We start from the raw sequence: 26120 nt of genomic DNA, 5'->3' as shown, positions 1-26120 counted from the left end.
ATGCAGTTAATGGTAGTGCAAGAGTATGTTAAAAATTTAATATAGATATTTATGATTAATTTGTTAAAGTTTTTTTAAAGAACATCAGAACTGGACAGCAGTAAAATAAGATAAATTTCTAACTCAATAAATCTTTAGGGTTTTATTAATTAAACGAATAAAATGAACAAATATACAACATTATATATAATTATATATATTAAGTTATATAATTATTTTAAAGCTTCAGTGTAAAGGAAAACCAATTAAATACATTTTTTTAGAATCATGATGTATAAAGAAAAAAAAAAAAACTGTACAGCCAATGGAGGGTCAAGGGTGCAGTACTTTGTAATAAGTACTGTTACTTGACAAAGGGCTGCGTGAGAACGTGATTGGTCAGAATCGCGCTTGACTGACTGGACCCCGGAGGGCTCCCGAATCCACAGGGCTGACTCCGGAGGGCTCTCGAACTCACAGGACTGACTCAATGACTACAGGTAACAAATAATAATTATCTGTCTCAACCGGATTCGAATCCGGGCCTTGAAGTTAGTAATGGACTACTAACGTACTTAGTACGTATGGTGCGTAGTACGTAGTTAGTACTACTTAGTAGTCCACTGCCTTACCAACGAGGTACCCACTCCCACCTATTATTTTTATATAATTTAAAAATTTCGTATAGTTTCCGTAATAGCAGTGTGTCCATTGACAACCTGCCTCACTAAATGCCATGTCCTTCTGGAAAGATCTGTCAGGCAAGGTTCCCAGTTCGACCTTTCTCCGATAGCTGACTCACTGAGTACCGTTCTGTAAGCTGTGGAGATCGTGAGGATGGTCATCGGTGAACGTAAAAGAAAGTGAACTTGAGGGCCTCTAAGGGAAATCATATTATTGGTCGTAATTTAAGAAAGCTGTCACTTCAATATAAAAAAAGCCGACCACAATAATTAGTGGTAGCATATTTCGTATACCGTAAAATTAGTTTACTTTTCTCTCAAAACTCAGCTTCTTTAGAGTATAAATTAATGAAAAACTACTAGTTTTGACTCTTTTTGATATCTATGTATTTAACTAAATTAAATTGTTTTTCAAAATGTGGAACAAAATTATGGGCATGTAGAGAGACTTTTCACTACTTTACTACTACAATTAAAACCAGCTAGGAATCAATATCGGATGTAGTGTATAGTTTCCATTATAAAAAAAAAAAAAAAAAAAAAAAAAATCCATACATATATAAGGCTAAAATAAAAAATAAAATGGTGAAGATTCTAAGAAAAAGATTAATGTTTTCTTTTCCAATCATAGTATGCATTTTTTAAAATTAAAAGTATAAATTATTGGAGTTCTATCAGTGGGTAGATTATTCACATGCTTGTATCATGTCACTATGTCCCCTACAGCAAATTTACTTGTTGTATATATGTATATACAGTTGTAAATAACAATAAATAAATTATTAAAAAAAAAAAGTATAAATAAAAAATATCGAAACAGATATATGATTTTAAACATGAATAAATTCGAATTCCGTCCATATATTTTTAATTTTAAACGGTTTGAAATTAATATTTTGTTAAAAGGATGTTGAAAATAAAAAAAACAATCAGAATATAAATAAACAATAAGGGAGAAGTTAATAATTGACAATGTTTCGTCTTATTCTCTGATAGAATTTCGAAAACCTTATAGTTACACTTGGAGAAGAAGAAATCTAGCAATAAACGTTTGACGCATGTTTTTAACAGAAGGAGAAAGGAGAATATCTGAACCCTTTTGATTATTTTTCAACAGTACTTTGACTTACGACTAATCGGAAGGTTCTTTATCGGAAGGAACCTTTTCCTCTTTCCCTCTCAGCCCATTCGCTCCTTTTACTACAATTGGTGTGCCACACTGAGCAATACGAAACGTTTAATCCAGTGGTGAAACGTTATCCACATCAGCTTAATCCAGATTTAAAGATTTAAAAAAAAACATGGACGTTATAAATCATAGGATTTAAATCCAGACATGATCGGGTCATTTTCATGGCACCACTACAAAAAGTAGCTTTTTACCAATTAGCATAATTGCCGGACCTTGGTTCCATAGGAAGAAATACTCCATATTTTTACATTCCTGCCCTCACTTTATTATTTATGAATTATCTGACTGACATTTAGTGGGTGTCTAGAACCAGAAGCTACACCCAATCTCTGCCCAAGACGATTGGTGTAGAGCTAGCGTTGGTGGAACCAACGAAACGTCCCACTCTGTTATATAAATGCCTAAATGTCAAGGACCAAACCAGAATATATAAACTGTAGACCTGGCTACTGCAATACTCCTTGCCCCACTCCTCTAACAAACGGAAAATGTCTCCGGTATAAACAAAAAATAAAAGAGACATCTTGATCTGGTGAGTTATAACACAAGTCTTTATAGGGAGCAGTTAAGAGCTTTGTATAACAAACACGTTTAATACTTACCCTAAGCTCAAGTAAAAATGTATAATATAATTTTATTTTTCGAATTTATGATTCCTCAAACCAGCTAAAATCATTATTAATCAATATTTGCATCGTAGTCAATATTTTGCAAAACACAAGCAACGGTTATTTGTCTAATATTAACCATTAAGCAGGTTTATTTAATATTTAAAAATGTTAAAATATTTTACAAAAACTTAGTAGATAATTAAGTAAAAGATTTTTATATCTGACACTAAATATGTTTCTACTTAGCAAACGTTGTCTTTGTGCTTCTGTGATTTGTATTGCGGACACTGTAGCATTCCTGCTCCGTATCCATTTCTAAGTTACATATGTAGAAAATGGGGATGGAGTTAGCTCAGTGGTAAGACACTTTTCTGTTAATTTTAAGGACCCGGAATCGAATCGGTTGTGGTAGATAACTATTTTCTGTTTACCATCCAGCCTCATGAAGTAGGTACCCTTAATTTGGTAAAAACCGAGCGTAATTCTGACCAAATCACCTCCTTCCACAACCGTTGGTCTAGTACCAGTTCTTCCTTACTACATAATGCACCCCTGAACCTTCCTGGATTGTAGTGGTAGAGATTTAATTTAATTTTAATACAGAAAAATTATCGTTAATTTTTTTATAATTTTAAATAAGGTTAAATAAATAAATATTATTTTGAGAGAAAGGAAGGAAAGAAAGGATATGGAGAGAGTGATTAAAAACATCCCCAGGACGAGCCTCGCACTAGTATATTTTAAAACGTTAATATAACAAAACCCATAATATATAATTTACCAGTTATATGAATGTATACAAATAAATGGAATAAAAATTTGTAGATGCTTATAAAAAAATGATTTAGTTTAATATCTATTTCTAATCTCATCTATGATCAATGATCCTGATTAAATTGACATTTTATTTTGACTTTCTTTAATATTGTCCTAGTTTTCGTTCATGTTTTCCAAAGGTAGAGAGAAAAACTCTTTATTAAAAATGTTGTGCTGTTTAACTGCATCGGGTTACCTCATACATAGCATACGTAACACCAGTAAAGAACAATGTGTTTTAAAACCTATTAATATTATTAGTCAGAGCAAAAAGACAATATAAGTAGTCACTTCACAATTTTTTTTGTGCTGGTAAAATAATGCTTGGTTTTTCTCTTCCATATTTTAATTTCTTTTCTAGCGTTTTATCGTTCTCTTTTCTTTTTCCATTATTTTAATTTTAAAATATTCTATCCTATCCGAATATGAAATTTTTTTTTATCAACCATAAAACAGAATTATTGTCAAAAGTGTAATATATATGCAAAAAAGTTGAATATAGTAAAAAATATATGTTCATAAAACTCAACTGGTCGCCCACAATAATATTCTATTAAAAGTCAAAATATACTTGGACTATTTTTTCTAAGCCGGACCTCAGTAGACGACCTTACAGGAATCAGTTATCTCGTCCATCTTCACTTAATGAAAGAGGGATTCTTTTTTTCTGTACAGCGTCCTCCGTAAAGGTCACGGAAAGTAAGAACTCACAAGTACTAACTACTAACATTACCAAGAGACTAGTTTCGACACCGATGAGTCCGAGACTTAGTACTTTCACTCACGAGTCGAAAGAGTGTTAATGAAAGACCATTCTGATTGTTCGCCTGTAAATTGCAAAATGATAGCGGCAATTAAAGCTTCCCTCCTATCCCTGCTATTAAGAGTTTCCAGGAATGGGGAGACTCGCATTGATTCGATATTTTTTCCCACAATAAAAAGTAAATTAGCAATCGGCTATAGTTTTTTTTTTTAATGTGTTTCTATATAGCAGGGAATAACGATCCACAGATTAATAGACTAGCTATAATTGACTTTGATACTGATGTCTGGAGTTATTAAAAGGAAGACGATAGTATATTCACTACATCAAAGAACCTGACGGTCAATGGTGTTTTAAGTATAACTGACCAAGGTGGGAAAGGAATATATTTGTACACTGTATTGTCATTCTTCTGCTCTTGTTAGTGAAGCATTAGAAAGCTTTACAGTACTGAACGTTAGGTATAATTTCGTGGTTTTAAAAATTCCTGATTAATCAAGACTCTATTGTAAATAAATTGTAGAGTAGTTATTCTTCGTCTAGATGACGGTCTAAGTAGTTAAGTCAATGGTCTTTCGGGACCGTTGGACGCTAATAGAGCCGTGCGCGTCCCTAACCGAGGATTAGCCACGTCATGTTAATGGGCATGGGTTCGGCAAATCGGCGTTTCCATCAGATAGGCTTTGTCACCGCCGGCGACGACCGGAGGAGCCTCCACAATAGAGAGGATGCCACAAGAAGAAGAGGATGCCAGGTCGCTGCAGAAGAACCAAGCAGGAGGCCTTTTGTCACTCGCTAATCGTTCCGCACATTTAGAAGGCCTTTTTTTAAGGAGGACGTGACGCCAGGAGACAGTTATACACGCCCACTTATCGGCTGCAGTCACGCACGTGGTACAGTGGTTCCTTTATCCTAGGGACGTGGGGGATCGGATCTTGAGGAGTATCCAAACAAGAGGGTGGTTGGTGCGTCTCTTTGGAATGGAATGAGCTTCCAGGTGGCGTTCATATGACCACTTGTCGAGAACTTTTAAGTACGGACGAGTCAGCCTAGTAGAGCAATCTTTGTCCCGTAAGCTCCAGCACTGGGTAGTGGGTCCTTGAAGGCTTCTTGAAAGAAATCAAGAATGAAATTCAAAAAATACTAACCATTAAATATTAAATTTCAGATACTTTTTTAAATATTGCTCGAGTAAACTATCTGTAAGTCTCCTTCTTGTTTTAAGCTAATATTTTAAAAGTGATATAGGACTCTCGCTCCCTGGTGGTCTTATTAGTATATAGGAAGGGCACCAGTTACGTTTGTGTATACTTAGGTATATATTAATATTTTTATTCTTTATTGGGGCGGGATGGATGGAATTTTTTTTTGTTATCTCTCTATTAAAAATCTTCTAAGATTATAAATGCATTACCAAAATGCAGAAATAGAGAGACGACCGTCAACCCGTTTTCGTCACGACTTCATACTAATAGTTATGCATAATATTAATTGCATTATTCAAATAAAAATTTACTAATATTATTATCTAGTTTCTAGTCAACCTATATGTATACTTCCTTAAATTAATATTATTTTTTCTATATATCATATAAACATAACTTTTTTAATGTTGTTGAATGTTAAATGAACACAAGTCTTGATTTTTTTTTTTATATTAATGTTCTGTCAATTATTGCAATGTTTGTGTCTTGTTTTTCATTTAGCCGTGCAAAGCGGGACGAAACATTAGTTAGTAATAAATAGTTTTCTTCTGTTATTTCAATACCTTTATTGACTACACTACCCGAACTATCTTCCTACAATATTAGTTTCAATTTTATTGTGATTAAACGGCAAACTCTGAGTAACTAACGTCTTTTGGAACCAGACTTTCCTTGCTCCTGAATTCCCCATCCATATAAGACATGTGATTATGTACAGCACTCCTTTAACTCCGCGGACGACCTTGCCCCGTTGGTTCACGGATCTGGGCGGGGCTCCTGTGGGCGAACCAAGGAGCTAAAGTTCAGTCTTCTTCTTGGCGGTTGACTCACTCTACTTCTTTTATTCTTTTACTTCTCGTGAAGTAGATCACCTTCATTTAGCGGCTCCGTGGGCGCTCTAACTGATTCAGTGGAATCGCGAACAGTTCTTGCATCGACATCGAGCTCTGATAGGATTCCGTGAAGGATTATTTATATGTTCTAAATTCGTGAAGTGTGTTAGTAAATATTTATTTGTATTACTGTGCGTTATGATATGCTACATGAATGGTGAAAGAACACAATTGGATACCTAATAGTATGTATATCTAATATATTTGTTAAAAGTAACTTCTTGATATTTCTGGAAGATATATTTATACATATATATTTTTTTTTTTTTTTCGGTGGGTCTTGAGGATCTGTCTATAATACAACTTTTGTTTTGGCGACGTTTCCCAACAGTATTGTTTGCATATTCATGCCCTACAATGAGAAAACAGTTTTTTTAGAACAAAAATTCTCTTTATATAATTGCCACCAAAGAGTGAAGAGAATGTCTTCACCAAAAAATATATACCTGCAACCGTCGAGCCAAAATTTATCAATAATATATGTTCAACAAAATATTGAAAATCATAACGGTTTATGAACAACATTCTCTTCTGATGCTAACTCCATGCACATATTACACCTAATGTTTGCGCAGACTGTTCATTTTACGTTTTACAAATAATTATAAGGTTGGCAAACGCTAGCCTTTTCGCTTTAAGGTCACCAGTGGGGCTCAAATGAATAGAGGCGATTTCTTAATTGCAGGCTTCTTGCAGGGAGAAGTGGATAGAAAAAGGTTAGAAGAAGTTCCAAAGGTCGTTACAGTGCATTAGCCGATCTGCAAGTGTCTGTTCGACCTTCTGCAAGTCATGCCAGTCACCGAGTCTATTTCAACTGGGTCACCTTAAACTCAGAAGAAACTATTCATTTTTCTTTTTGTTTTTATTTTTATTTTTAATTTGCGTTTTCTATTGTAGCAAATACGTACGGGAAAAAAGCGCAGTGCTGTTTACACTAATATGTCCTTAGTGTTTTTGTTTTATAATTATACTGAAGATAATTAATACAATTTTCCACAAATTATGAACATGAAGTATTGCTGTTCAAATCTTCATTCATATAGTATGTACAAACATAGATTAATAGAGGAAAAGATATAGAAAAAGTAAAAAAAGTAAATAGTACTGAGTCAAGAAAAAACATGTTAATGTAAAGTAATAATAAATAAGTATATAAATAAAAAAAATACCATCTTGATTTGTTTAAATAAAAATATGAATCAATACCAAAAATATAATCGAATAAAGCTGATCAAATGAAAAAAAAATTATGTAAAATACTCAGAAAAAATAAAAATAAAATAAATACAAATTGGCAGCTTGATACAATATGTATCCTTTGTGTTTAGTTTTACAATGTTCAACCTTTGTAAGCAAAGCTTGTTTCCTATCCTATAGCTTTAACTTTTTTTTTCTTACAGCTAATATTAAGGACAAATAAAAAATAAATTATTACTTTAATAAATAAATTATATATAATGTTTTCAATTTGTATTGAATTCATTGTTTAAATAAATCAATAGGTATCCATGTTAAGTCTCAACATTCTTTAATACTTCATCAACAGTCCAACGTTTCGGCCAATTCGGCCATCCTCATGGATCAATCTTAAATATAAATTTACACCTCACATCCAATTATTTAAAAACGTTTTGCCCAGGTCATTAATAACAAGTCAAATCCCCTTATGAAACACTAAATTAATAGGGAATCATAGTAATTATTAATACGCTTACCAAACTTCATTTGTAGTTACCTATTTCATTAATTTTTAAAACTTTTAATTTAAGATCAACTATCTTATCAACATACTATTTTTGAAAAATGTCTTAATATGAATACCAATTAATTTATTTAAATAATAAATACTAATAAAATAACATTTCCACATAAATTTATGCAATTTTTTTTCTTTTAATTTGTTTATAACGGAAAATTCCAAACTATGAAACAATGCTGTTATGTATGCTATATAAAACTTTCTTTTCCTGTAATACATTAGGTGGGACGTAGGACTGTTCCATTCATTCCTTAAACAATTTGAAAAATATTGATTATTCGTTTTAATTAATGTTAAACTCATTAATTATGCATGCAAAATACCAACAAAACAGCAAGAAGTAATTTTTGTTTTTGTTTTTGTTCTATATCATTTTATTGTGCTCAAGAAGAGTTGAAATAGGAAGTGTTAAGTTGAACTAGAATACTTTAAATAAATATTTCTAATTAATAATATTATTATGTATATATTTATATAATTTATTTCTGTTTTAGGTAAGTGAACACGTCTGATCTGACTAAGGTTTAATGAGATTTGTCAACTCTTGTGAGTAAATACATTTAAGTTATGTAATTATTGCTTTGTATTTAATATTGTTTTATTTTAAAATTCAATAATCAATAAACTTGGGTTTGTTCTTATTTAATGATCTAACACATAGGGTGGGTGTTATGAAGAAATAATGTTAAAGTATTACCTTTCACTTCAAGCAAATGATGTATTTCTTTTTCACTTTAGTTACCCATAATTAAATAAAAAATATGTTAATTACTCAGCAATTATTAATTAAAAATAAATGATTTGGTCTTAAATTTATTGATTTTTAACTTAATGATTAATAAAAGTTGAAATGGGACCCGTTAGCAACAGAGAATGGAAGAAAAACTGAACAACCTTCGCAGACCAACTTTCGAACCTAGGTATATTTACCCACATTAATCTTTGAGGCAAAAGCTGTTTCATTTTCAATTGATCTTCGTTCATGAACGGTTAGTAAATAATTATGATAGGAGTGAATAGAAGCAATTAAATTAAATTTTTCTAATATATTCCAAGAGTTAAATTTCAACAGTTTCAGTTTTCATTATATTTATAAGCTGTTCTATATATATTTATACATACTGCTAGAGGGGAAAGAGATTGTAAAATAGGAATTATGTTGGAACTGACAGTTACGAGTCCTCTAGTTCTGTCTCGGGCGGTCCATTGTGTCATCTTGAGAGACTTGGATAACAATAGGCTATTAGCATACAGTCAGTATCTAACTGCTGGAAATTATTCCAAGCGGTCTCCCTGCCGTTACAACTGGAAATGTCTCTATGTCAGAGTTATTTTTGATTTAGGAAGTGACGCTAAGTCTTTTACATATCTGAGTGTTTAATTGGAATGGCCAATGCAAAACAATTCAAAAAATAATTATCTATACACACCTTCGGTTTATTTAATTTATTTGTAGATAACCAATTGCAGAAAAAAAAACAATATCATACACTTAATGGCCTATTACAGTGAGCTCCTTTAACATCCCGACAATTGCACAGTTAGTTCTCTGGAGCAGCAGGATTCCAAAGCGTGTAACAAGTCTGGAAAATGTAAGTCATGCAACTCCGTAACGGTTTGTCAGCGCCTGGACACGTTGCGAGATCCTGGGGGGCAGCGGATATCCTCTGGAACAGTTATTAGCGGTCATATCAATATAAGATGTCCTAACGGTCAATGTTTAAGTTCTTATAGGGGATATAAGTCAGAGTCACATTTTCGAAAAAGTATAAGTAAATATAGTCAAAACTGATGAACTCAGGAGCCACTCAGCTGTAAGAGTTGAGGAGTAGGTCTTAAAAAGCTCGGAACTGCAGTGGTCCTGGTTCGAATCAAGACTAGAAGGTCAAATTTTATTTCTGTGGCAGTTCCACGAAATGAAAACTTGACTTCCCGTCCTGGTTAGAATAGGGTCATACCCTATTGATAGCACCCTCTTCTACCAAAAAAATAAAATAAATAAATAAAAAGTCACATCCTCAAAAATTCGACGATTCATTGGCTGTTTTGTAAAAAAATTATCAAACTCTAAAACGGTATTTAATAACTAGTTCATTAGTTCATTAGACAATAGTCTAAAGTCATTTGAAGAAGTTTAAAATAAAAAAAAAAAAACATTGACAACTTTCTCATAATCTTTCTTCGATCCCGATATCAATATTCAATATTTTCCCCACAGAAAGTTGGTACTCAGGTATTTATAAAAATATTTCCATTGAAACCTGGGGTCTGTTTCGTAATAAAGTATAAACTAATACTATTATTGGAAGATTGTTGATTGACCGTGTGTATAGATGAATGGAATATGGTCCGGGTGCGGTAAAAAAAACTCAAATAGTAGAATTATACTATTTTATTGAGCCAACGTTTCGCCCCACGTTACAGGGCTTCGTCAGGGCTGTTTTGACGGCAATCAAAAGTCAGTACACTTTGTTTTTGACTGCAGTCAAAACATAGTAATAAATATCTATCATTAATTGAACACTAAATTTGGACCAGTTTATATTTCCAACACGTTAAAATTCGCTCTAAAATAAGTTCTGAGTATCTATATGTAACTTTTGGCTGTTCAAACATACCCGGATATGCCATTATATACGCCGCCATATGCAGAGCTTATCCAGGCGTAACATGCCGGCAAATACTCCGAGAAGAGATATTTCCTCAAGACCTTAACGTAATACTCCCCTGCAGACTCTAGCAGGAAGTATGTGCTACTAAAGGCCCCTTTTATGGCTCGACTGCTGTATAAATAGTCCAGCAGATGCAGGTACTGGACAATTATCTGGAACTGAGATAGAATGGGTTGGATTCAGCGTATACTTTACGCTATACTAACGGTATAGAGTACTTGGCAGTGATATAAGTAACAGGATTGTGGGATATAGCCTCTGTATGGCACTGAATGTGGTTAAATTGTCTAATGATTGCTTTATGACACATGAAAAATTTGTATTAAATTATCATATTATAGTACAACGTTTCGGGACCACACTCTCATATTCATGTACTTTGAACCTCATAATTTGAATTTCACATAGGAAATTATGTCGCATCTTTACACTATTTTCACTTTTCTACCATTACTTATTTGTTATTTTAACAAAACTAACTTGTTATTTTTGTTATTTATTTGTTTGTTAACAAATAAGTAATGGTAGAAAAGTGAGAATAGTGTAAAGATGTGATATGATTTCCTATATGAAATTCAAATTATGAAAAATTATGAGGTTTAAAGCACATGAATATGGGAGAGTGGTCCCGAAACGTAGTACTATGATATGACAATTTAATATAAATTGCATTCAATTGGAAGTTTATTCACCTCAAAAAAATTTTATGAATTGACTTACCAGATTTCCTAAAGAGAAAATTCAAAAAATTTGTATGTGAAGACAACACTGTTCCGAGAACGACTTCAGATATATGTATTATCGGATGTATGTATATCATTTCGATAAAAATTCTGTGATTTTTTTATTTTTTCGGTTTATTATTTTGTTTTTCACTTTATATGTATTTTTTCTCCTTTTCTTAAATCCTATGTTTGTTTTTAAGATTTGGAGATATGAAATATTTCGTCTCTTTTGACCCATAACTAAAGCTGGCAGAGAAACGTAGATATATATATATATATATATTTAAAGGTCTTGAACTTCAAAACTAAAAAACTCTGCCTAAAAAGAACAATTATAAGAGAAAATTAAAAATGTAAACCTTCCGCAAGGATTACCAGAACCAGAACAAGGAATCTTCATTGCACTTTTGTTGAGGACTCCGTAGGACTATTCGATTGAATGAACGCAATCGTTGCCTGGTTATCGAATCATTGTTTCTTTCATTATGTCTGTTCCAACAGACGACCATCGAGTCTCGAACCAATGGTTGGCGGAACAAAAACAAAGGAGAGCCTAAAGGAAGTCGAGTAAGTTAGGCGGAACTTGGTGATAGGAACAGCTCGGCCAATGAATGACTTCCTTAGTTGGGAAGGCGGCGAATTAGGTTCGAGCTTTCACGAACCTTATGGTCGTCGACGCAACATTTGTCTGCGTTGCACAAGCTTAAAGCTCATTGTGATTGGCTCTAGGCGTCTGCAGGCAATGTGGTCGGGGAGGCGCCGCTGATGGTATGGTAGAGTGTGTCCATTGAATTAAATGGAAAAATGATTCCCGTAGGAAATATTAGTTAATATAAATCAGTAAAAAATAAATTAATAAAGAAAAAATGTCTACGGAACTATTTAGGTGACTGTTCACGTTGAGTAAATATTTCCTAAACGTACCTACCTAATATATATGAGTCATATACTTACCAGATGGCGTTTGTAAAACGGAAAATGAAACTTGAGAGAGAGAGAGGAAAAACAGGAATGGGTTCCAGTGGACGAATCTGAAATATATGCATACATTGGGCTTGGATTTATGAAATCCGAACCTCCGAAGTATAGGATGGATGTTTGTGTGATGTTATACACAACATGGTCAGCGAATATACTTGCAAGAGGCAAACCAACAGATGCCCTATAGTTATGTTTATGAACTGGATCGATATAGTGCCAGTAAAAGAATTTGCCCTGTGGAATATCATTCATCCTGAGTGGAAACGAGGGTATTAAAAAAATGACATTTGTTTCTGCTTTCTCTAAGTAAAATATTGGTTGAACTTGCCTTAACGAGAAGATTGAAGAACCCACCACCTTATTTTTAAACAGTCTAAAAAGACTCTTGAAATGGTGAAGAATGCCTTAAAAAACATTAAGGATAAGAATTGTGCAGACAAAGATACAAGATTGCAATAATAAATTACATTTTTTTTTCTTTGGAAATATTTTTAAAATCCATTCCTTATATCAGTAACTAGATAGAATGTTGATACTAGGATTAATAAAATAAATAAAAAATGTAAAAATTCTATTGGGGTCCTAAAACCCTCGGTAATATTGTTTGTTTCAGACCGTTTTATTTCGAAGGTTAAATTTATATAAGCCTAAATATAATTGAAAGTTGTTTTTTCTTTAGAAAAAAATCAAACAATTTTAATACTTGGATGAGGATGGATTCTTCCAGAGATGGTGTGACGAATCCAATGTACTCACTGCCGTCGGAAAGGAAGATTACATGAGAATAATCAATTAACCTCAAGAGATTACTTTTCTACAGTTCTAATGAAAAATTAATGAAGTACTCATGGTTAGTATGCATTGCTGTTTAACTATCATATGTTACAAGATTAGCTTTAATTTAGTAGAAATTTTTCGGATGTACTTGTTACTAAATAATTGTCAAATCTACTAGTAGCAGATTGATTGACAAATTTTGTCAAAAGTACAAGAGCTGAAGAGGAGAAAAAATTCTGTTATTTTACCCCAATTTGTAATTACCTTAATGAAAACTATGTATAATTACTAGAAAAATTGATGAATCTACCAAGTATAGTTAGTGAGAATAAAAAATGGCGGCTGTTTCAAAATGTTAAAAAAAATTTTCATTCGGAGTTCTATATTTTTGAAACTACCTACAACAAAAGAGAACTTATCATTTAAAGTAGAGTAACTTTGCTAAAATATAAGCCCTAGTAAAGCTATTTACGTTCAATAGTTTCCGATTTTTTAAAAAAAATTTCTTATAAAATGTACTGAAAAATCAGTAATTAGTGAATTTATTGTGGGGTATCTATATCTCAGCAACTATGAGTCGTACAGGATGTCTATTGACCCTGAAATTAAAACTAGTTTAATATCCTATGTTGTTGCTTATGACGTTTATCATCGTAGGAGTAGTAGTTTTTATGATATTTGCAAAAATAAATTAATTTTCAGTTTCTCAGACAAAATCTCTTCTTTAAAATTCATATTCATATGCCAATATCTAAAAAACTACAACCCATATGAAGATAAATGTTATACACTAATTTATAGTATATTAAACTATCTTTAGTTTTATTGCTAGTAGATATCTATACGTCTAATAATTCTTGAGATATACTTTTTCATAAGTCAAAATATATTTTGTTTCACCATGTTAATATATTTTGGCAAATATCATTAAAACTACTACTCATACGAAGATGAACGTTATGAACTACTTTATAGCACATTAAAATGGCTTTAATTTGAATGCTACTAGACATCTGTACGTCTCATGATTCCACACAATAAAGTCACTATTGTAGGAAGATAGTCCAGGTGCTGGTCAATAAAGGTATCAATATAGTAAAAGAAAATTATTGTTAAGCAACGTTTCGCTCCAGTTTCCAGGACTTCGTCAAGGCTATCAGATTGTCACACAACGAACAACTGCCGTGTTTGTCAATTCATATTGGAAGAAGATAGTTGACTGTATGAAGTACAATGTAGGAAGATAGTTCAGGTGGGGGTCAATAAAGGTTTAACAATAGTAGAAGAAAACTATTTATTGTTAAAAACGATTTATATCTCCTACAATCTACTTCAGACAGTCAACTATCTTCTTCCAATATGAATAAAGTCACTAAGTACTGATTTTTCAGTATATATATTTCATGAAATGTTGCTTCTCTAAAAACTGTATCTCCGGATCTGTTAAACGTTAACAGCTCTTCTAGGGCTTATGTTAGCTAATTTACTCTTCTTTAAATGATGTTCTGTTAGGTTATCAAGTGCCATTAGTAGTTTCAAAGATATGCAGCTTTAATTGCAAAAATATTTTTTTTAAAAACATTTTGAAAAAAAACGCCATTTTTCAATTCCTTCTAACTCTACTTGAATGAATCAATCTTGTAATTATACGTAGTTTACAATTAAGTAATCAAAAATGTCTCCTCTTGATTTCTTATACTAATAGGAATATTATATTGAACACTATCTGTTCCACTACTCTCGATAAAAATAGAATAAGTTTCTTTCTTTCAAACACTTTACTTCTTGCAAGTTCCAAAATGGAAATCCTCTACGAAGAAGCGACCACCCACGGGAAGGCTCTATGTGGGAGTTGCCAAGAACATAAAAAGCTAACGATCGCCTTAATGGGGTAGTGACGTCATCTAATACCCCTCTAAGTTAGCCATAGTAAAGCCTAATGCAGCTTCGGGTTTATTTAGAATGCTATTTGTGTAATCGGGTGGTTTCTTCTGCAGAGACCATCTTCAGTACAAGGAGGGCTCTTGTAGTCCGGTTCTTTTTGTCCCGTCGAGATATCGCGATTATCGCTAATGGCGGGTGTTTTTTCCATGTTTTATGATTTTATCTCTCCTATTTAATTGTGAAAAAGGAAAAAATTGGAAGTCATGAAACACAAAAGGTTTAAAAGGCTCAGTTACAAGACAGAATACTGCCGGATTGCCTTTGAAGAAAGGATTTGTAGGATGATAAACTTTGTTGGCTACATGATGAATCAAGGTTGTGTTTCTTTTGACATATCTATCTTCTATAAAACGCCTTTGATACTCAAGAATTGGGTGGCATTTATGTTAAAAATTCTTCTTTTTTAATATTTATGTATTGCTATTTACAACTGTACATTATAATACATTTAATAAATCTGATCTCGGTTAAATTGGAGTGTTAAAGGCGTGTAGAGAAACTACCCATTGGCAGCACTCTAATGACGTCTTACATTAGCAGGTCTCGTGGACATCTTCTTTTCAGGCGCCTCGGAGGATTGTCAGAAATGGAAGAGGATGCAAGGTTAGAAACTAGGGGGTTTGAGTGGTTAGGGAGTTTATAATGGAAGAAGTGATATCTGGTTCGGACTAGATCGGTTACATTGGGAACACTAAGGTATATATGGTTATATATGGTTTTATTTGTGAAAAAGTAAGGAGCATTGAGGATCTTACGAAGGATTTTGGATTGTAAGGATTGAATACGAGAGGAATTCAAAGGTTTAGTGGAGCCCCAAAGCTCAACTCTATAAGTCCAAATTGGCCTTATTACAGTCATGTAGATCAGTCTTTTCCAATGTATTGGAAGTTTAGACCGTTTGTATAAGTGCTGTAACAGTAAGTGTTGTAATAGTCGAAATCGACGTGCAGTTTCCTGTCTTTTCAGTCTTGTGTGAGGATTCCAGGTTAATCGTAAGAGTAACATCATTAAATGAAACTGTAGGACAGTCGGTAGGCTTACGACGAAGGGTAAAGGTGATTTGATGGGATTTAATGTTAAAACTAAATAGTAATTTAACCACTTGTTTGCTGATGGATAAAAACTCATCCAAGGTTTGTCGGGACTATTATCTCACCAAATTACGCAGTCCAAATTCAGAAACTAACTCATTATCCAAAAATGAACCACTCTTATGTAATAGTTTAAATAACTTTTTTTAATTTTATTTGATTACCCCATCAATTCCTAACGTTCTTTTCGATGTTTTATCGTTTCGTTTAATGATGACACTATCGCATTATGGGATCGAACATCAGCACTGCTCATCAATCATTTTGACAGAGCTAAGCGCTATATGAGGCGCCTATTACATTCAGCAAATCTGAGTAAGTTTTATGTTTTTGCTTTAATTTATCTCGGACTGCAGGATAAATTTATCTCAGTGAATGATTTCAAAGCTGTTTACGAATCATAAATAGTGAAAATAAATTCGTATACCCTGTGTTCATATCGTACCCCACTCATTCTCATATCACTGATTGTTATTACTAGTAATCCCTAATGTTCGGTAAGACACCAGCTTCGATGTACATTACATTACTTTGTTATTATTGAATCCGTTGGATAATAATGAAGGCTTAATGAACCCGAAGGTTCGATGCCGATGCTACCAATGGTTCTACTACTCAACAGCTATATATATAGCTGTCCAATGATGTCCCTCCAAACCCAAATATATCAAATCATTCATAACGCAATCTACGTTTCGGGCTACCTCTTGGATGTCGTTTCACTGTTTATTAACATTTTAAGTTTATTTACTAAGTGTATTAACTTAAAGTACGACAAGTATTTTGTAAAAATGGATTAGCAATAAAATGAAAATTATTTAATTTTAAAAAAAAATGTACTGAAATAAGTATCCCCGTCCAACGGAACGATATTTATTTGCGTATCTACTTAAACCCATTGGTGGATAGTTATTGAAGTTGACTTCTGTGAATATTGGAATAGTGTAATTGTTGATTGTATTCACTGTAGCTGTGAGTTAGCCCTGTGGGTAAGGGAAACCTCCGAGGTCCACTCATTCTCTTAAAATCTTAAATTGTGTGACAATCTGGCGGTCCAGCGTGATTCTGACCAAATCTCCTCCATTCATAAACGTTGGCCTAGTAACAGTACTTCCTTATAAAGTACTGCACCCCTAACCATTCATGAGTTTTAGCGGTACATATTTAATTAATTTTTTATTTATTTATTGTTGTTAAGTTTATATTACTTCGAAATACTCAAGGAATCTTAGTTTGTAATTAAAGACATGGAACTCAAAAATAGGATGAGCCGTTTGCTCGATAAATCGCCCTTTATCTACAAATGGACACATTACAATCTTGTGGCTTTGCCGTAGACGGGTTATAAAGTAAATTGGAAATTCTGTAAAATGAAAATATTCCTTTAATTGATATTAATTAATTAGTACAATCCTGAAGGATCCTACTTTATGTTGTGCCCATCCGTTCCTTACCGTAGCCCAGAAGACGTCCTCCAGGAAGACCGTTGTCCAGATTAGTTCGGCCTTGCGATAGCGGTCCAGCTGGACACACAATGGCGCCCACTTCTCAACAATTATACTCTCGTAATCCTGTCTTATTATTAGTGGCCGTCGTCTTGAAGGTCAGTTGGAAGTAATTATGAGTCTCAGTACCCGCCGTTTAGGTACCCGTAATGGCTCAGTTCCTCCACAAAAAACTTTAACGGCGGCCTATAATAATTTTTGTAAAAGTCCTGATATTTTTAATCCATATTATGTAATATTAAATAATGACTGGAATAAGTGCAATGTCGAGAAAAAAATTACGCCTACGATTACGACTTCTCGCTAAAACCATAAAATAAATGAGCTAACTGAAAAAGCTATGGGAGGATAAAAACAAGAAAGTGTTTCCAGAATAGAACCAATTTGGCCGAGCGTGATTAGCTGCAGTTAGCTTGTGTAATAACTCTCTGGTAGGAGATTACTTTCTGAGGCCGATGTTAGTTGTAAACCGAAAGAATTAAACTAAAGTCGGCGTTAGGTTCAAGTGAATAATAGAAAATTATTGCTAGTACGTGATGGTTGAAGATGCGATCAGGCATAAAAGCATATCAATAAAATTTACTCTTTAATGTATAATTGGCCGCGCACCCAATTATCAACGATTAAATGCAGATCTAATAAAAATTAAAAAATAACGTTTTATGGTTAAAGAAATCCTTGGAGCTTTAAGCCGATACAATTAAAGTACTCATCTATTTTGCTGACGGTCCATATTTCAACGTAGGGCCTCTCGTCCACTGGGAGCGGAAAGCTGCGAGAAGTTGCGAGATAAATTCATCCGGATTCGCATAAAAACGTTCGAACGATCCAAACACGTTACTCGGTGAGGGACAGAGTCCACTAGGCCAATATTGTTCATCAGTTTTCGTCCGAACGAGTGCGAAAGTGCACTAAAAAGCTATTTTAGAATAGGTTTTGTGATTTCTGATTCGAAAATAGATTTGGCTGTCTTGGTTGATTATGTCAGAAATGAGAAAATTCATCGAACTCGCCTTTTTACATAAATTTGATTCACTCATCGTCAATACTGCCTGTACCTGATACCTCGATGAATCAATGTTATGATTAACTCATCATCAGAAAAACAGTTTCGAAGAGCCATCTCATCTATTACTAATCCGGACGAATAGTGAGGCCCTGGACGATAGGCATTCGCAAGATTTCATTGCTTTGAACTTCACAGCTTTCTGCCTCCAATGGACGAGAGGCCTTATTTAAATTGTGAAAATGTTGATAAAGCATTACTAAAAGTTGCTTATAAACGAGAGGTCAGCTTTTCAAAACTTATGCACTACTAATTCACATTTTATTTCTGTTTTTAGCGGGTTCGGAAAAAAAAAAAAAAAAAAAAAAAACTTATTTAAAAAATAATATAAATTTCTTGGAACATTAGTCAGAACTATAGCGACCAATAGCTCTTCAAGAAGAGTCATCTTTTAAGATCCTTAATTAGTAAGAACAGCAAAATAGGCAGAAAAGGCCGAGTGAACCTTTTTTAAAATCATCGTGTCCTAAAGTTTATATCAAAGAATAAAACAAAATGTAGCCAAACATACATGTATAGATCTCATATATTTTATAGTCCGAATTTATTGTATAATTTAGAGTTGAGAATTATATGGTAGACAAGTTTATTCTTAATGTTAAAGATAGTTCGTGTACTTTAAAACGAAACATAGTAGAACTCAACTGCGAAAATAAAATAAGATATAGATTTTTAGTGCAGAAATAAAATTTCTGAACCCCTACATATCGACAAATCACACCGGATTTGTCGCGTCCATCTTGTAATTTTACGACAATGATTAATGTTTTCTTCTGAAGTTTATATACTGACCCATGTCTGTGTAACTTTATTCATACAAAAATAAATTGGCTCTGTTCTAAATAAATTTGCAAAGATAATGCCAAGGCCAAATGTTCCGATTTAAAAACATTACTTTATTGCACTACAGGTCTATTTTGTCTAAAATCCATTGATCAAAGTTTATGTAAACAGACACTTCTCACATTTCTGGTCACGTAAAATTAATGAGTTTATTCTGGAATGTTACTAGCCTTGATCTGCGTTCCTGATTACGACCTGCAACGTTGCAAGTGATAGTAGAGAGCGATGGAAGTATTGTGTTCGGCTCGTTGGACCAAGGCAAAAAAAATAGGAAACATATATTAAAAATATATTAATAAATAAAGTTCTAATAACGGAATGTTAAAAGTTTAATAAGGGGTTCCTCATTCGTTCTCTGATCGAGGAATGAAACCCCATAATCTTCAAGAATGATTAAGTCCCGAGCCCTTGAAGTTCTGACTATTCCACTTACGAAGGAATAATTATAATGTTTCTTGTTAGCCAATTATGTTTTTATTTACTGCTATTGTTGCAGTACTGTCAATTTTATTTTTAATGATAGTAGTGATTTTTAATTCCAGCATTGTTCCGTTTGAGCCTAACGGTACAGAAGGAAGTAAATCTACTTGTCATTACGAATATAGAATAGTTATATAGAAATAAATGGAGTTTATTATTTTTATAGTCCTGGTAGTTTTAGATTTTCTATTATGAATAATTGTACAGCGGGGTGGATCACTGAGCTTTCAGGCTGAGTTCTATTCCGACTGTAGCAGTTAATTATTCTGTTAAATCTGCCGTAAGTCAAGAATATGGGTTTGGGAATCCCCCGAGGGCATATCTAGTCTTAATAAAGTGGATATCACTTTATGGAGGAAAAAACCTGGTGGGGAGATCTTGAACAAACATCTCCTTTTTTTGCAAGCCTTGCAAAGTGGGGCGAAACGTTAGTTAACAATAAATAGTTTTCTAGCACTATTTTGATTCCTTCATTGACCGCCACCCGGACTATGTTCTTGCAATAAAATGGTGTTTGTTTTAACCATACAAATTGTAAAGGATGTGGGACAATATTTTTTTTCTAACAGTCCATCTTTGGGAATATTGGGGATTAACATCTTTGATGGATCGACTCAATATTAAATAAATTTAATAGGTATAACATAGTCATCCGTCAGGCTTGGTGAGCTTTGAACAGACAATAATTATTCAGAACAGTCAACACTGACATCGTAAAAGCTCTAAGTGTTAAAAGGTAGGAATTTCTTGTCAGGCGGGCGCTAAGTGCGCCAATAAGGAACTGTTTTCTTGACAGGTTTGCAGCCATTAATTAGTGGATTCGTTTTCCTTGACTTTCAGAGTGCGGTGGTTTGAAACCATATAATAATGATACGAAGGTAGTTAACAAGGTTTGGAAGATTTAAAAATAAGTGATAAATTCTTCTTTTGAAAGTGTTTTTCCTCACAAATTCCGGACACATCATATGAATTACTTGATTTGAATGTTTATTTCAGAACTCTGAATTTGGTACCATAATGGCCGTCCATATATGTGAGAGAGAGGGAGTGAGAGGGATAGGCGGTGTGGGATACATTACCAGGTGCTACAGCCTTGGCACGATTGGCATGGGCGGGGCCAAGCTATCGGTAATTTATATTCCAGCTGGTCTGCGATTTATCTCTTATATAATGGCGAGGTAATGGGCGATTCGGAAAAGGTAGCGGTCCATGGCTCCTGGGGGCACCGAACATTAGCATTTCGGAGTTTTGAAGCATCATCCTGAAGGAAGGGGATAAATATGGCAAATGGGAAACCCCAAAGAGAAAGGAACATATGTTTCTACATTTCTACAAAAAAAAAATCCATAAAAATGCCAAATAGTCAAAAGTTTAGTACTTTGTTAGGAAGCACTGTTTCTAGAATAAAGATTGTACAAGGAGATGTTTTCCACTCCCAGTTACCTACAGTTAAAGCAGCAGTGGCTAACAACTTGGGAAACCCAACCACAACCCGAAGACTGAAGCCCAGGCTACTGAAGAACATCCTGTAATAAGTTCTATATTTATCAGTTCTGTTATTGTCACTCTAAAATTTTATTTTATCTTAATTTCTTCATCGTTTTCTTAAATTCGTTTACCTTTTTTTCCATTAGGAATCAATTTTTTATTTTGTTAAATCCATAATTGTCATTGTTTTTGTAATTAACTTTACTTTTATCTTTTATTAAGAATTATTATTTTAATATATTTATTTTATTTTTTGTTATTTATAAGATTGTGTATAGTTAAGGGTGTCTTTTATATGAGAATATACCTCTTCATAATCAAGTACCTCTTAGACGGTTAATACAAGGCCCACTTGGTCGATCTGGTATTAAATAAATAAAAAAAAAGGAGATGTTTGTTCAAGATCTCCCCACCAGGTTTTTTCCTCCATAAAGTGATATCCACTTTATTAAGACTAGATATCCCCTCGGAGGATTCCCAAACCCATATTCTTGACTTACGGCAGATTTAACAGAATAATTAACTGCTACAGTCGGAATAGAACTCAGCCTGAAAGCTCAGTGATCTACCCCCTGTACAATTATTCATAATAGAAAATCTAAAACTACCAGGACTATAAAAATAATAAACTCCTAAATATTATATAACTAAATAGTTTGATGCAGCCTATTGTTATTTCCGATAGGACTAGAGTTAAAAATCTAAAATCCATAAAAGTTAAAGTGTTCTTTAGATGTTTATTGTAAATTAATACCTTTCTTACCTAACGTCTGTGTAGTGTAAAGTAAATATTAACTTGTCCATTTAATGGTGCACTTACGAATATTATTATTAATATTCTATAGTAATGAAATTAAAATTTTTTTATTATCTAAGAAAATTGACTACCATTTACATTAATCTTAAAATAAAATAAAATCCATTATAAAGGAAAAAACATACAAAAAAACAAATGGATGAGCGACCATTATTGGGCTACTTGCTATAGATTGACTCATTCCTCGCATACCTATAAGCTTCACTCATTCCGTAGGTGTATACAGAGATGGGCAAAAATTAGCTATAGCTAAAATTGCCATGGATACGATCCTTATTCATGAATGAACCATTGATAAATAAATATCGTATCAATGGCAATTTTAGCTATTAGTTGGATAGTTGCCTAACTCTGGGTGTATACATACACTAGCTCATTTACCGACTATCACGAGTAATAAACCACCCGACTAGCCAGTAATCCTTTTAGGGCTGCTTGTGTGTATATTATATTCCATACTTAGCCATGACTAACCTCGCCTCAGACGGGGCTTGGATATATCACATACCGCCGAAGGTATCGTGAACGGCCGCCGCGGTGGATGTTTAGAAAGAGGGTTCTGGACCGGTTCCATGACGTCATCGAGTTCGCGACCCCACATCGGGGCTGGCGATGTCGGCCCCTCAAAGAAGTCCTTAAGGATATATTCTAGGCTTTCTTTACCAAACTTCTGTCTTCGGAAGTCACTTTTGACTTACTGGTTCTCAGATGTCTTACCTAAAAAGATTTAAAACGTTTAAATATTAATTTGGGACCTTAAATAGCTCTGTATCGACGACATTCTTTAAGATGAACATTTATTTCATTCAGTAAATTTTTAAGCATGTCCAACCACATTTGTCAGATACCCAAATAACAGAAAAAAGTGTTTGAACAGATATTATTTATACTAACATAAATTGAATGACATCCAAAAATTTTATTCTCTTACAAATTTACAGTTTATGGTCATTTAAGAAATCCTTCAGAGTGAGGAGGATGCAGAGAAAAAATGCTCGATTTTCTAAAAATTTAGGGTTTTAAAAAAGTATTAATTAATGTTAATTATCAATTATACCAAATGTTGAATTATGAAAATTATTGAAGCTGCAACAAAAAATTAATGTATTGTTTATTGTATTTTTTTATTCAGAAAAGTACATTCAGTAAGATCAGAGCAGATGACAACATCTATTGGTCAGTACCAAAATAACATAATGAAATGACATAAATGAATATGATTTAATTACACCTTTGATCATTAGGGCGTTGTAGAGGCTGCTGCGATTTATAAGATATACCAGTACAATTTAATTGATATAAAGAATAAAATAAAAAAGGAGCATTAAAACTAAAGTGCAGAAGAATACAATGAAACAAAATGATACAAGAATACGATCAAAATAGGGATTTAAGCATATCTAAATAAAAAATATTTATATAATTAAACACACACATATAAAGCTAATTTTAATCTTAATATAATGAATCAAGGTTATTAAGTGGAGTTAAGAAAGATACGGTCATTAGATGAATCAAGATCAGTTATTGAAGTAACTAGAAAAATATTTATTCTTCTGTTTTCTTTGCGATTGATATATTTATTAGTTCTTCTATTAAATGATTGAACATATATGTTTTGAGGTACGCTTCCCAAATCTGTTTTAATTTTAGACAATAAATCTCCAAGATTTCCTTCGTTGGTAACTTGGGATAAATATGAATCTGATCAGTTCGTTTTACAAAAATATTAAAAAATTTGATCTACATAAACTTCCAGATTCTGCCTCCGATATGTAACGTAACTTAATGACTTCTTGAAGGCTACAAGATGGTATCAGCTCCCGCCTTACAAGAATTTTACATTCCGTTGCGGAAACTCTAAATGTTAGCAGTTCAAGAGTCAAGGATCCGGATCGCTGAAGCCAATGACACGTGTTTATACACGGCCGCTAGTATAATGCACGTGTTCCTTCACGAACGATTGATCGATATTCTTAACAAGCTTTTCTTCAAAGTCGGCAAAAATTATTCAGCTGGGTGTGAAATGAGTCCATAACGACAAGTACTTTCCAATTCCATCATTAGACAATAACAGCAAAGGTGTGGAACAGTGGCTCTTTCACCCCTTAACTGGAAAGAACAAGGTTCTTTCGTGCAATCGTTGGTAAAAAAAAAGATAAGGGTTGATTCGCTCACTAGTTCACAAACTAAAGATTGTTTTAAATTGACATTGCGTTTTCTTTTAGTTTAGTTTATATTTTCTGTGTTCCTTGACAGAACTAATCTGATCTCGATTTTAAAACCACTTTAATTTTTAAACATTTTCTATAATAGTATTAAGTAATAACTTGGCAGCACCTAAGTTATCAATAAATAAATCCATACAGTTACTCTATGAAGGAGCAGGGGTACAGTACTTTAGGAAGAGCAGCTCTACAAAAGAAATTAGATAATTTTTTCTTTATTTAATAAAGTTTATTAGTATTGAATACGGAAGTCAACCAATATAATAGTGTAAAATAACTTTAATTACATCATACAAAGACACAGAGACTAAGATCTGATATGTACAACTTATATTTACAAACTCATGTATAACTGGTCTCATAGAGTGTCCTTCGATAACTCAAGAGTTAGAATATGAGGATGCATGTCTTATGTTGTTTTTCATGGTCGCGTAAGTCTACACAAGACCTAGACATTTACATTAATAAACAAGGGTATTTGTATTTAATATAGCCACAATTGACTGTTCGATAACTTTGGAGTGGATTCTGATTGAGATATAGTTTTCGTAAAATTTGTTTTAACTTGCTATTAATCGATTAACTATTTGAACTCTGATTGACTAATTAAAATGGGATGTATTGTCCCAGTGGAAGTGAAAGGGTTATAAAGCCTGTTTGATCCTTGGATTTTAATGATTCTTCTTCAAGCATGTATTCTAGCAGTTTAGGTGCGATTCGGCGTTTTATTGAGAAATAAACAGATATTTTCTGTTTTAAGAAAAATGACATATCAATTGTTATCTTTTGCTTCTATGGAAACGATGAAGATCGTTTAGCAACCGACAGTCATCTAATAGCTTCAAATGGTAGTTATCTGATTCCCAGAGCTCTGCAGTTATGGGTGTCTGCCAAGTCAGTAGGATCCTATGCCATCACAGTCAACGTCCTGAATCCGAAATTTGCTGTGACTCATTTTTAATGTATGGACCAATGTGTAGCTCGAGTCATTAATTTTTCATTCGATGACCTGATGGATATTGTTTTAACAACTAAGAAACTGTTATACGGCATGTTATGTATAATTGAAGAGTTTTAAATAAGATTAACTAGTCTATAAAAAAATAAACAAGAGTTTAATTAATAATTACAGTGTTTTCTCCAATGTATCCCCTCTTAGTCTTGACAAACTGACCTTCGAGAAGGCGGCCATTAATTAGAATAGAAGCGCTAGTGACGCTATCTGACGAACGACACCTAAGACGGACCGGAAGCCCTGCCTCACCGCTCTGGTTTCCGTTATGTAAAGGACGCTGATGAAGGCCGAGAACCGGTTCTCGCCAGTGCCTCCTTAATTTCACAGTCCTTTTTATTTTCTAGCCGCTCGGCTATTGGCATCCCTGGGAGGAGGCGGCACTGTCGACGCCAGCAGGATACCGTTCAGTTTCGAAACTACTTTAGTACAAGCACAAGCAGCATGAGTTCTCTCCTGATAATAAGATAACCATTATACGAAAACACATTTATGGTGAAAACTTGAAATAGCTATGTAAATAAAAAACACCATTTGGAGTTAAAAGGATCCAAACATTAGTGATGTTTACTCGGCTAGCAACAACCGCT

The 26120-nt window shown here is 33.4% G+C and overlaps 1 protein-coding gene across 11 annotated transcripts in view; it reads left to right on the top strand.

The window, feature by feature from the left end:
- The window catches only part of dpy (dumpy), a 354721-nt gene that overhangs the window by 90831 nt on the left and 237770 nt on the right, over positions 1-26120 (top strand). For 8 of the 11 annotated variants that reach the window (XM_067045460.1, XM_067045462.1, XM_067045459.1 and 5 more), the window contains exon 1: positions 6163-6327. The exons of 2 other annotated variants lie outside the window; for them this stretch is intronic. In XM_067045460.1, coding sequence (XP_066901561.1) covers positions 6297-6327 — 31 coding nt within the window. In that variant the 5' untranslated portion in view covers positions 6163-6296. Of the gene's footprint in view, positions 1-6162; positions 6328-26120 lie in introns of those variants that run through there. One more of the 11 variants, XM_067045465.1, reaches the window with a different exon arrangement.

The sequence above is a fragment of the Halyomorpha halys genome, unplaced genomic scaffold, assembly GCF_000696795.3.
Source record: "Halyomorpha halys isolate HHAL.00 unplaced genomic scaffold, Hhal_1.1 Scaffold134.1, whole genome shotgun sequence".
Classification (NCBI taxonomy): Eukaryota; Metazoa; Arthropoda; class Insecta; order Hemiptera; family Pentatomidae; genus Halyomorpha; species Halyomorpha halys.
Note: the sequence above shows the minus strand (reverse complement) of the source record. Positions and strands in the feature narration are given on the sequence as shown.